The 13487-nt window shown below is 39.3% G+C and overlaps 3 protein-coding genes and 1 long non-coding RNA gene across 6 annotated transcripts in view; 3 read left to right on the top strand and 1 right to left on the bottom strand.

Moving 5' to 3' along the window:
* LOC126404273 (gastrula zinc finger protein XlCGF17.1-like) overlaps positions 1-13487 on the top strand; it is a 331284-nt gene that overhangs the window by 78038 nt on the left and 239759 nt on the right. The window lies entirely within an intron of this gene.
* Positions 1-13487, top strand: part of LOC126404308 (gastrula zinc finger protein XlCGF57.1-like) — an 80099-nt gene that overhangs the window by 14949 nt on the left and 51663 nt on the right. The window lies entirely within an intron of this gene.
* Positions 1-13487, bottom strand: part of LOC126404399 (uncharacterized) — a 150415-nt gene that overhangs the window by 104707 nt on the left and 32221 nt on the right. The window lies entirely within an intron of this gene.
* LOC126404355 (gastrula zinc finger protein XlCGF17.1-like) lies at positions 8787-9978 on the top strand. The gene has a single exon (XM_050067535.1). It carries the CDS (start codon positions 8885-8887, stop codon positions 9761-9763), a length of 879 nt encoding a protein of 292 aa, XP_049923492.1. The 5' UTR covers positions 8787-8884; the 3' UTR covers positions 9764-9978.

The following is a 13487-nucleotide window of genomic DNA, read 5'->3' as shown; positions in this document are numbered from 1 at the left end:
TCAGAATGACGTTATAGATATCTGTAATTCAGTTTTGACTAGTCAGAATGACATTATAGATATCTCTAATTCAGTTTTGACTAGTCAAAATGACGTTACAGATATCTGTAATTAAGTTTTGACTATTTAGAATGACGTTATAGGTATCTGTCATTCAGTTTTGACTAGTCAAAATGACATTACAGATATCTGTAATTCAGTTTTGACTAGTCAGAATAACGTTATAGATATCTTAAATTAAAATTCATACTAGTCACAATGACATTACTACTAGTCAAAATGACGTTATAGATATCTATAATGGTAATTCCGGATAGTCGGACTTACGGCTTGCCATACTGGGTCCTCCTGGTCCACACTGGAGCTCCACTCCTGCTGCTCAGGGGGAACCTCTTCTTTAACCACCAACAGCTGCTGGACGTCTGCAGGAAACAGTATACACACACACACACACACACACACACACACACACACACAGATGTTACAGAGAAATGTTGTTGTTCATTCACATCACAGCTCAAAAACTTCTTACTGAACTTTTACAGATCTCTGAGCATCAAACAGCTTCACAGTGTTCACTCAGCTGTGTCAAGGCCAAAACACACTGGTGGCGAACAACGCAAGACCCCCTGCCCCTCCCTCATGAACCCCTCACTCACAGTTAATGCACTTAAATTGAGTTGATGCCGCCCCGTCAGCGCATCATCTCATCTTCATCCTCCCCTTCATTCTCATTCTCCACGTTTGGCATCATCACTCTATCCTCCACGCTAGTGCTGGAAGGTGTGTGTGTGAACCGCTGTCCACTCTCACTCGTGTTTTTGGAGTAACAAAAGTAAAGCGGACTGACTACTACTGACCACTTTCTCTTTTCTTTTGGTGGTAGGTCGTCTTTGCTGGTGCTTTGATATAATTTGCCTCGTACAATAAAGTCATCAGTTGTCCCTCTCATGTTTTTCTCCTTTTAAATTATATCATCCCTCACACTAAGTGTCACACACTAATAATTCCCATGCGCAAACGTTGACAAATATAGGTTCTATGTGAAGTGAAATTTTAGCAAATTCCCACAATTTTGCTCCATGAATTCACACAAAAATCCTGCATATTCCATTGCATAATCAAGGATTTTTGCCCGCATTGAAACAAAAAAATACGCTGTGTTTTTCTGGAGGGACTGATTTATGTGACAATGCCTGAACGCAACACAGGCTCCGCCGCAAATGAGTGTGTGTACAGTGTTGTGCTGCCCTGCTGTGCGAGCAGCACGTGTGACAGTGCCTAACAGCAGCCGGTTGACGGTCATTTAAACACTGTTCAAAACAGTAACTGTCAGGTCAGGTCAGGGCCCCTCTAATATGATGTAGGGGAACCGCTGAATCAAGCAAGATGACACATGATACCATTTATTTATTATATTGTAATCGCAATCACGATATTGTCCACTAAAATCGCAATCGCACATTTTTATCAAATCGCGCAGCACTAGTCTGAGCCAGCTGGTGGCTCAAGAGGAGGAGGCACGTCTGGGCCAGTCAGGGGCCCAGGAGGCAGAGAGACTGGGAGAGTGAGAGAGCAGAACTTCTCCTACAGTTTGCCTGGTGACATCACAGAGTGAAATTTCACTGTAAAGTACTGTCCAGTCAGGTTTAAAGACTGGTCTTTCAATTAGGTCTACAAATGGGGCATCCTGTGGAGATAAGGGCCAAATGGCTACACTTTGTTTGAAGAACAAAGAACCTTTACACGTCCAATTTAGATCTGCAAAAATGACAAATCATCTGTGGTCTGTGTGGTGAATCCCAACAGCACAAATTGTATTGTTTACTAATTCTTGGGTGGAGGACTGAAGCTTAAAAAACATGAATTTAATTGTATTTCTGAACCAACATGAAATAAAGAATTTAGCTGCATCCCAGGTTAAATTAAAGGGTTCTGATGGGAAAGTAACAAGAAAAAGTATAAAATAAGCCCTGCATTTAAGCCCTGAAGAAAAGACCCATGTTTGTAGGAAGGTGAATTTGATGTAAACAAACCAAACTACCCCCATAAGACTCTTTTCTCTTCAGCTCTGTTAACTTGTACTTTACTTAAGTATTTCTATTTCCTGCTACTTTATACTTCTACTCTACAACATCTCAGGGGTTCATATTGTACATTCATACTACACTACATTTGTTTAACAGCTGGAGTAACTTCGCTGCTTCACCAACGCTCTCAGCATTTGGATTTTAGACATGTTCACACTTTAAAAACACAACAAAGACACTCTGCTAACACACCTTTCTACCAGACGCCATATTGTTCAAACAGTGTGATGTTAGCAGAAGTACAACATACAGCTTCCGGTACACGTGAGTGAATGAACTTCAAAATAAAGACTTTTGCACGCCGCTATATACTGCCCACTTCCTCCTATAGAAGGAATAATATGCACAACAAATCTAATGGTCCATTGCTTGTGGATGCACTTTGTTGTTGCTTCACCATACAGTTTCAGCTGAAAATAACAACAGAAATAAACAGGTTTACTTTATTACATATCCCTGCTTTTCAAAACAGTTTCTACCTGGAAGGCTTGGACCGGCGTCACCGTCATTCAATCTGCGAAGACATCATCAATATTCATGTGAGCGCTGATGGATTATGTGTTAAAGGTTTGATTTTATTTCCTCAGTGTTACACTGATGGATTCCCTGTGTAAACTGTCTATTAATATTTAGTGATCTTAATTTTGTGTTCTTGTGTACATGGTCTGTGTGGATTTTATCACTGTCTTTCTCTTTTTCCATCTTCGTAGTATTTTACTGAGTTAACTAATGGATTAGGGTATACACTGGAAAGTGCCTCGATTAAGCCACTCCAAGGATTTTTTGCATCTCTTCATCACATTTGTTGCTTGTGTACTACTTTTTTTATTTTGCCTATGTGAAAACAAAAAACTAAACTAAAAAACAATTGATATGGTTCAATAAATGTAATTCTTTCAAAAAAGTGTATTTTAATCATTTATCCTCCTGCATGTGCTTTTATGAGTAAGCCTGTAATTCCAGTAACACTTCTGGACTTTTATTTTGAAGCTGATTAATTCATTTACCCCGGAAGTTCTACTCTTTACTTTTGCGAACGTCACACTGTTTGAACAAGATGGCGTCTGGTAGAAAGGTGTGTTAGCAGTGTCTTTGTTGTGTTTTTAAAGTGTGAACATGTCTAAAGTCCAAATGCTGAGATCGTTGGTGAAGCAGCGACTAACTGCGACTGCTGAAGAGATATTTGGGCTGGTTGAAAGAACGATAGCAGAGTACGAGGAGGAACTTTGTCGATCAAAAGAGGAGAACGAGAAACGGAACTAATGGACGCTGTTGTCAACCCTCAGCTTCGGTTACACAGAGCAGGTTTGTTCATTAAACATTACAAGTTCATTATTAATAATATAACTGCAGGTTTGTCCAATAAATATTCAGTCTGTCGACGTTTATACGCCGCGTTAGCTTCTCTGGTGTCGTTAGCTTCTCTGGTGTCGTTAGCTTCTGTGGTGTCGTTAGCTTCTCTTGTGCCGTTAGCTTCTCTTGTGCCGTTAGCTTCTCTGGATTTATTAAATCCTCCGCTGTCATTCGCTGTTTTTCCTCTTTTGCTTTCAGGCATTGGTTGTTGTTTTTTTTCCTTGTTTGTATATTTCATGTGGACAAACATGCTCTATAACAATCTAGTGGAATGTCAAAATTCATGAGGGGCACAGGTATCATGTTTACTTCCTGTGGGTCCGGGTAGGTCCATGTACTTTTTGTCAGTCTTTCGTTTTAACCAAATAACGGGAAAACGGAAATACCATGGTTTTTCATTTTTTCATTTTAAACAACAACAACAACAAAAAAATACAAATGATAAAACAGAGCTGTTTTTCTGTTTTTGTTCTCTGAATAAAATATAAAAAAAACGAAAAAGAAACAAATTCAAATAACGGTCCGACTTTGGTTTCTTCCAATGCCTGTTTTCATCTTTCCTCTTGAGAAGAACGTGAAGAAAAGTAAGACAGGTGAGCTTCCTGGAGGTCCAAGTAAATATGAGCCTTTCAAAAATAAAAGCTAAGAGAATACAATAGCCATTCTATAACATTAACGTTATGCATCTGAGGAAAAATACATTAATATAAATTAATGAATCAGACAAATTAATAAGTAAATAAAAACACCAAAAAAATGAACCGATGGAAACGGGGATTGATTACATTTAGATTAATATTGTGCATTTGATTAATCTACACAGCATGAGCAAAGTCTTAGATGAATGATTTGCATTTTTTGGTGCAATACAGTTCGCAACATAGTTTAACCAACATTTACCAGCATTTACTATGTGTGCAGAGTTGTTACTGTTAGCAGTGGTATTTAACTGGGTTTCCACCGTAATGCGCTGTTGCCTGAGTGAAGTAGGTTAAGCTGACTCACCACCAGCATGAGTGCTTAAATGTATGCCTGGTTTGTCTCTTTGTGAACTGTTGGCTTATTTTACAGGTTATTGATGCAGATGTATTTAATACTATTTTAATTAGGGATGTCCCAATCTGATTTTTTTGCTTCCGATCCGATACCGAGTCCTTTATTTTGAAACCGAGTCCAATCCGATACTTTGCAAAGCATTAAGAAAAAAGAAAAAAAAAGAATGCATCCAAGTTGTCCCATAAGGTTTGTTTTTTATTAAAATAGTATCCAAAAAGCTTATCGGTGGTTCAGCGGCACAAAATGTAAACCAAGTCAATATCTTCTTCTTGTCTTCAATAAACAAAGTAGGCCTATATCTTTTTTAGCGGTTTGACACATGAAACAAATATTTTTCTTTTACTCAGTCAAACCCCACAAAGAAACCATAAAACCCATAAAACAGGTCCCTTAACACCAAAATTACATTGTTTTTACCTGGTTTCTGTAGAACAAAAGAATTATACTCAATTTTCAAAAAATTCAAATAAAACAGTAATCACTTTCAAGAACCAAAGAAAAGAAATGTTCCGCTCCGTTCAGTCAGTTCAGTTCAGTTCAATCCGCACAGTTCGCTAAACAAAAGAAAACTCCACCCCAGGTTTTCCCGCAACCAAGGAGGTAAAGAGAATCCACTGTTGGCTCTGATTCAGTTCAGTTTTAAAACAATAAATCAATCCAGCCCGAATGTTCCAAATAAGGAATAATGAAACGGAAAGTAACCCCCGGATTTTGCCAACTCACGGGACCGTGTGTGAATGTTGTAACGCTCTGGCGTTGTTTCGGGCGTGGAGGCTCCGTAGGATCCCTTGATATCCATGGCGGAATCTCTCAGTTGAGGCCGGTGGCCGGATGGATGATATTCCACGGGGTAGCGCACCTATTTTGCGGACTTTGAGCGGTGTAAAATGCCGTGGTAGGCCGAATATGCAGAGGACTTCTGGCTCAGTTCTCACTCGCCGGCGACTCTCGCCATACTGCCAGGAGCGGCATAATGTAGGGGCCGGTCTACCTGGGCTCAGCTGATCGAGCCATCCCACTGGCCGATAGCACCAGTGGGTGTGTCTGGAGGTACCTCAGTGTCTGGAGGTGAGCAAGCCATCAGCTGTCTGTTTTATAAAAAAATATATTTATAAAATATACAGGATCGCCACACTTTATACATTGGAAAGCGGAGGCAAGAGTGAACAACATAGATGGAAAAACTTGGCCGTTTTTGTTGTTTTGATTCCTCCGATCTTTTATTACCGATTCCGATTTTGCATGTCCTTCTGTTCCAACTCTGCTGGTAGCGTCTTACATTCGAAATTTCTTGATGTAGGCTGTTTGGTCTAAAGAATGATTTACAGGACTGCAGAAATAGGACACAGCCAATACAAAGGCAATGATTCAGACAACAAAAACAGAAAAACAGCTCTGTTTTATCATTTGTAATTTTTTTATATATTTTTTTTAAACAAAAAATGAAAAACCATGGTATTTCCGTTTTCCCGTTATTTGGTTAAAACGAAATATCAGACTGACAAAAAGTACACTGACCCACAGGCCTCAAATAACAGATTTACCGTTTTTTGGTTTTTGAATTACAAATGAATTAAGAATTATCCGATGATACCCGGACCATAAATGTGTCATCTGTATATATAAAACACCTTCCACAAATTCAAAAAAGATTTGTAAACTCACAAAAATATTTTGCAAATATAAAACGGATCTGCAAATACACAAACACATTCCACAAATAAAAAATATCCGTGAATACATTAAATTAGTTTGCAAATAAATGAAAAGCATTTGTGAATATCTTCCTAGCATTTACAACTTCGAACAGGCATTTGTGAACTCAATTTTTAATTGTGAATCGAAAAAACAGTTGTGGATCTCAGTTCTACGCGTGTCAATGTGCTTTTTACACATACGGCATTTTGAAACAAACTTTCTGCTGGTCCGAACGAAAATGCACTCGTATCACTCGGCCATTTTCGGATAGCGCGTGATCGCCGGCTGATGACATCATTTCTGCATTTCAAAGTAAGAGCATGCAGTCTTTCTATGAGCTGTTTTTTTTTAATAATCAGCTGTAAGTAACGTGCATTCATTGTTTTATGTTAATGCCATACAGTGAGTATTAGTGTGTGTTCATTTGTTCTATGTATATTATCTGGCACACACTTTTGTATACATTTCTGTTTGAGTATGAAAGGCACGACCATGCTTGTGGGCAACCTTCTTTCAGGCAGTCACACATTTCCTCCAAAACTTGACAATATTCAACATGAAATTTCTCGTGAATTCAATATTTTTTAGACATTAGTAACAGCAGCTGGTTGTGATGATGCATCTTTCATTTCTAGAATACAAAATTTACAGATAAAGACAGTGTTTCCTCTAGGATTTTTTTCAGCGGCGGGGGGAGGGGGTGATAGACATCCCTTGGCCGAATACCGAGTACCGAATGCATTAGTTTTTGCAGATGAACCCCCTCCAGACTAGTGTTGTCATAGTACCAAAATTGGGACCCACGGTACGATACCAGTTAAAGTATCACGGTTCTGAGTAGTATCACGATACCACAGCAAAAATGAGGCAGATGTGCCTTTTGTCATTTATAAAAAGATAAATCACTTTTCTATAATACATCAATGATATTTCAATGGAATAAATTACTTATTGACTTATTCATACTTCAAAAACAGCATCAATAAGTGATTAACATAGGGGAGATCAAAATAAAATAAATAAATGAAATAAAAATCAACCAGCCACCCTCCTCCCTGACAGTCCCTTCATAAGTAAAGAACAGTCCCTAAAGTGCGGTGAGGTTTGTGGACCGTTACCTGCCACAAAGAGAGAAATGTGAATGGCTCGTTTCTCCTCTGATACGCCACATACTGTGTGCTGCCATGGCCCGGCTGTTCAGGTACTTTTAGGCAGTCATGACAACAAGTTATTCACCTGGAGCTGGACTTCTCCGTTGCCGGTAAGCCGTTATCATGCGCCGCCGTATTTGACAGGAATACGTATTCCTGTCCGTGTCTGTGACCCCCGTTCAACCCACAACCGGCGGGATTCGCCGTTTCGTTTCTGCTGCTGGTTGAAATCTGTACTCACACAGCGTGCTGAATGATTTGTTTTGCCCGCACAAAACTATTTTTAGTCGCAAATACGAGTGCGGTGACGGACGGAGTAAAATATCGTCACACTGCTGACATTTTACTCCGTCCATCACCGCACGCTGTTTGATTGCGTTATCAAAACACGCCGCTATTATTCGGCCTTGCTTTTCACTTACTCCACCAAATACCGAATGTGTGGTTTTTTGCAATATTCGGCCGAATATATTCGGTGCATCCCTAAATAGGAGCCTTCCCCCACTCCCCCCTCCCCTCACCGCTGCTCTCCTCACTACACTGGCTGCTGTGCTGTGCAAGTGGACAGATGTCTCAGAGCGGTGGTGGTGCATTTGCAAAATAAATGTTTTGAAGGAGCAGCAGTGGCGGCAATAATTTGAATTATAATAATAATAATAATAATTTGAATGTAGCGGAAACACTGAAAGAGCCACAATGTAGCCTCCAGACATGACAAGAGTAACAATACATGTTAATGATTTGTGTGTGTGTGTGTGTGTGTGTGNGAGCTCCAGTGTGGACCAGGAGGACCCAGAGCCTCCACACATTAAAGAGGAACAGGAGGAACTCTGGATCTGTCAGGACGGAGAGCAGCTTCAAGAACTGGAGGAGGATGATATCATCAAGTTTACATTCACTCCCGTCCCTGTGAAGAGTGAAGATAATGAAGAGAAACCTCAGTCCTCACAGCTTCATCAAAGACACACTGAACAGATGGAAACAGAAGCAGATGGAGAGGACTGTGGAGGACCAGAACCAGCCAGGAACTCAGATCCAGATACACATTTACATCCAGAGACTGATGACAAGACTGGAGAGTCCTCTGAACCTGAGAGTTCCAATGTGGACCAGGAGGACCCAGAGCCTCCACACATTAAAGAGGAACAGGAGGAGCTCTGGATCAGTCAGGAGGGAGAGCAGCTTCAAGGGCTGGAGGAGGATGATATCATCAAGTTCACATTCACTCCTGTCCCTGTGAAGAGTGAAGATGATGAAGAGAAACCTCAGTCCTCACAGCTTTATCAAAGACACACTGAACAGATGGAAACAGAAGCAGAGGGAGAGGACTGTGGAGGAGCAGAACCAGCCAGGAACTCGGATCCAGATACACATTTACAACCAGAGACTGATGACAGTGATGATTGGAAGGAGACCAGAGAACCTCAGTCAGGTTTAAATTCTCTGGAAAATGTTGAAGTCCCTGTCAGTGATTTGATTGTTCGTGAGAAACATTGCTCTGAGTGTGGGAAAACATTTAGTCGCAGTGGAGATCTGATGGTACACATGAGATCTCATACAGGAGAGAAACCATTTAGTTGCTGTGAGTGTGGGAAAAGATTTAGTCGCAGTGGAGATCTGAATGGACACATGAGATGTCATACAGGAGAGAAACCATTTGACTGCTCTGAGTGTGGGAAAAGATTTCGTCAAAGTGGACATCTGAAAAGACACATGAGAGCCCATACAGGAGAGAAACCTTTTAGCTGCTCCGAGTGTGGGAAAAGATTCACTTGCAGTGAAGGTCTGAGGGGACACATGAGATCTCATACAGGGGAGAAACCATTCTGCTGCTCTGAGTGTGGGAAAACATTTGGTTTCAGTGGCGATTTGAAGACACACATGAGATCGCATACAGGGGAGAAACCATTTAGCTGCTCTGCCTGTTGCAAAAGATTTGGTAAAAATGTAGATTTGAAGAAACACATGAGATCTCATACGGGGGAGAAACCATTTAGCTGCTCTGTGTGTTGCAAAAGATTTGGTCAAAGTGGAAATTTGAAGAAACACATGAGATCGCATACAGGGGAGAAACCATTTAGCTGCTCTGAGTGTGGAAAAACATTTGCTTTCAGGGGAGATGTGAAGAAACATATGATATCTCATACAGGGGAGAAACCATTTAGCTGCTCTGTGTGTTGCAAAAGATTTGGTCGAAATGGAGATTTGAAGAAACACATGAGATCTCATACAGGGGAGAAACCATTTAGCTGCTCTGAGTGTGGGAAAAGATTTGGTTATAGTGAAAATTTAAAGATACACATGAGATCTCATACAGGAGAGAAACCATTTCGCCGTTCAGTTTGTGGAAAATCATTTACACAATGTGGAAATTTACTTACACTCATGAGGAAAACTCATGAAGGGGAAAATTGATTCACCTTTTATTTGGAAAAAGACTTTAAAAACAACCATGAGAACTCGTACAGGACAAACACTTTACAGCTTCAGTGTTTGTATGAAATCTTTTACACAAACTGGACAGTTACACAAATACATTAAATCCCACACAAGAAGGAAACCCTTCAGCTGCAGAGTTTGTCACTAAAGATTCACTTGGCCTTAACAGCTCAGAAACTATCAATGTTTTGTTTGTTAGTCTGCACAGCCTCATCAAACTCAAACTGAGGAGAGCAGAGAGGCAGAGCCTCCAGCCAGCAGCTGAACTACACAGATGGAACCAGAAGTTGAAGGAGAGGACTGTGGAGGACCAGAATCAGCCAGATACACATTTTCAACCTGAGACTGATGATAAGACAGAAGACTCTTATAAACCTGCGACTGATGACAGTGATAATGGTTGGAAGGAGACCAGAGAACCTCTGTCAGTCAGTCATGTGACACTCAATACTAATCAAGAACAGTTAAGTTACTCAGTGTGGGGTAAAAAGATTTGTCTGTCAGAGATGCTCAGTTTTTACAGTCCACAGCTCCTCTGCATAGTCTCTGCCATCTTTCCTTCTCTCATCTTATGTGCAGCAGCACTGTGCAGTCAAGGGCTGTACCTTGGGTTGATGTGGACAGGCGCATCAGAGGGGACGTCACTGAGCGACCTTCATGACTCAGCCTTCATTTGGAAAAATCACAAAATCCCATTACATTAAAAATGGTGCCATATGCTACAGGCTATTTGACCTGAAACATGCCAACTGATGATTGTTGAGTAACATGTATGTTGATGTTGCCTAGTGTCAAGTGTCTATTTGGTCATGTGACAAGTTGATACAATTTACAGTTTCTAGTTTGGGTGTGTTTTTTTTTTTTTGTGTGTGTGTTTTTTTTTTAGGCATAGAAATAACAAAACCACACAGAGAAACATGCAAAAGACAAGTAAATATGAGTACAGAATGAGTAGACAATCCATGACAATGACATGTTCAATCAATGCTGTCATCCAAAATGACATCACCTCCTATCCCTATCCTTAAAATAAAAATAAAGTAAAATACCATGTCTGGTCTATTATTGTATTGTACTGACTTTGGAGAACAAGGCGTGCCGTGTTGTTCTGAACCAACTGGAGTTTGCTTAGATCTTTTTTAGTGGCATTTGCCCATACAATTTGACAGTAGTCAAGCTGTGAGAAGACAATATTGTTTATTACCATTTTAGTTAATTCTGATGTAAGATATTTTCTGCATCGCCTTACCACTGCCAATGCCTTACCCATTCCGTTCACAACAGTGTCAGTGTGTTTTTACCAGGAAAGCTTATTATCAAGAAAGATGCCCAGGAGCTTAATTTCCTTAACTTGCTGGATTGGTGTTTTATTTATAAAGAGATTTAGTTCTGGCTCTCTCCTGAGAGAATAATTTGAACCAAATACAATGCATTTCGTTTTGGTTGTATTGAGTATCAATTTGTTTTGAAAGACCCATTTCCCAACTATGTCTAGCTCCTTGTTCAAGATGACATTTAGATCAGCAGATGTTGTTGCTGATGCATACACTGTAGTGTCATCTGCGTACATTGTTAATTTGGCCTCTTTCAGTATGAGAGGTAAATCATTAGTAAATATAGCGTACATAAGTGGACCTAGGCAGTTTCCTTGAGGAATTCCACATTCTAAAGACATGCTATCTGAGTAATCACCATTAAAGAAAACTCTCTGCAATCTATTCGTCAAATAACTTTACATCCAGGCTATTGCAGATGGTCTAAATCCATAGGACTCCAGCTTTTCAAGAAGGAGATTGTGGTCAATTCCATAAAAGGCTGATGTAAAGTCTAATAGGACTGCTCCACAGATCATTTTATTATCTAAATCTCTGTACCAGTCATCTGTCATTTGAACTAGAGCTGTGCATGTAGAATGTCCTTTTCTATAAGCATGCTGGAAGTTTGATATCAAATTATTTACTGAAAAATATTTTTGTATTTGGTCGAAAATAGCTCTCTCAAAGATCTTACTTATTGCTGGTAACAAGCTTATGGGACGGCTGTTCGGGCCATTGAAGGATGTTTTCTTAGCTTTAGGCAAAGTAAGGACTTTTGCTTCTTTCCAAGCCTGTGGAAAGATAGATTGTATCAGGCTGGTATTCATTATGTGACATATAGGGTTTGCTATATAATTAACAGCTATCCTAATTAGTTTATCATCTATATTATCAATTCCTGATTGTTTATCATTGCATGTTAACTTAATTCATTTTTTCAACTGTTTCTGTTTTTAATTCACTGAATTCAAAATGGCATGTTTTATCTCTCATATTTTTTTTATGTTAGAAACTGATAAACTATTGTCTATGCCATGTGATAATTCCTTCCTTAATTTATATACCTTACTTCTAAAATAATCATTCAAATAATTTGCAATTTCTTTGGGTTTAGTAATAAAGGTGTCTCCACAGTCAATACAGGTTGGTTGTGAAGATGACTTTCGACTCATTATATTATTCAGTGTGCTCCGAAGCTTTTTACTGTCATTCCTCGTTCTGTTTAACTGTAAAGCATAATATTGTTTCTTTTTCTTTTGGTTGAGCTTTGTAACATAATTCCTCAGTTTACAGTATTTCTGTCTATCATTTATATGACCACTTTTTTTGTTCCCTTTCCTTTGCCTTATCCCTCAGAGACATATGGTCTTTTAACTCTTTGTCGACCCAGGGTGCTCTAAAAGTTTTCACAGTCAGTTTTCTAACAGGTGCATGCTTGTCCATAACTGGTTGAAAATTTTCCAGAAATACTGATAGTGCTTTATCTGATTCCTTTTCATCATAAATATTTGACCAACATATGTTGCTAACATCCTCCAGGAAGGTTTCCTGAGAGAACCCCCTGTAGGATCTTTTGTACACAATTTTTGGTTTAGCTTTGGGTACTTTACTTTTCCTTGCAATTGCTACTACATTATGATTGCTGCAACCTACTGGGACTGATACTGCCTTGGTGTAAGAATCATTTTCACTCAAAAAGATATGATCAATACAGGATGAAGTGTTGATATCCTTGTTGATATTTAGTTGGTCTAGTTGGTTGTGTTAACATTTGTTTCAAACTACAAGCATCAGTTATGGTAATCAATTGTTGCTTTAAAGGACAATTGTGGGACAGCCAGTTGATATTTAAATCTCCGGTAAAAACAACTTCCATGTTCAATTCACACACTTTATCCAGATTCTTACCCATAACCTCTAAATAATTACGGTTTGAGTTTGGTGGCCTATAGCAGCAGCCCAATAAAATGTATTTAATGTGGGACAAGTTAACCTGAAGCCACCATACCTCAATTTCCTTACACATGATATCCTCCCTAACTTTCACTGGAATATGAGCATCATCATCAAATGTCTCATCTAAATGAGTTTCAGAAAGAGCAAGTATATGAATTGTGTTTGAAAACAATAGATCAGCAATTTCATCTAATTTGTTCCTTAAACTACAAATATTCAGATGTGCAATTTTCAAAGTTTTCTTTGGAAAAAGAGCAGCAATCGACATGACATATGAAATGTATTTTCACCATACCTTAACCTTTATATATTGTGTGTGTCTGTGCATATTGTCCCATTTCTTTCATTGATCGTGTGTGTGTGTGTGTGTGTGTGTATTGTCCTTGTGGGTTCACGTTCCTTATTCCTTAATGCTGTTTGTGGATGAT

Source organism: Epinephelus moara, chromosome 17 (assembly GCF_006386435.1).
Source record: "Epinephelus moara isolate mb chromosome 17, YSFRI_EMoa_1.0, whole genome shotgun sequence".
Lineage (NCBI taxonomy): Eukaryota > Metazoa > Chordata > Actinopteri > Perciformes > Serranidae > Epinephelus > Epinephelus moara.
Note: the sequence above shows the minus strand (reverse complement) of the source record. Positions and strands in the feature narration are given on the sequence as shown.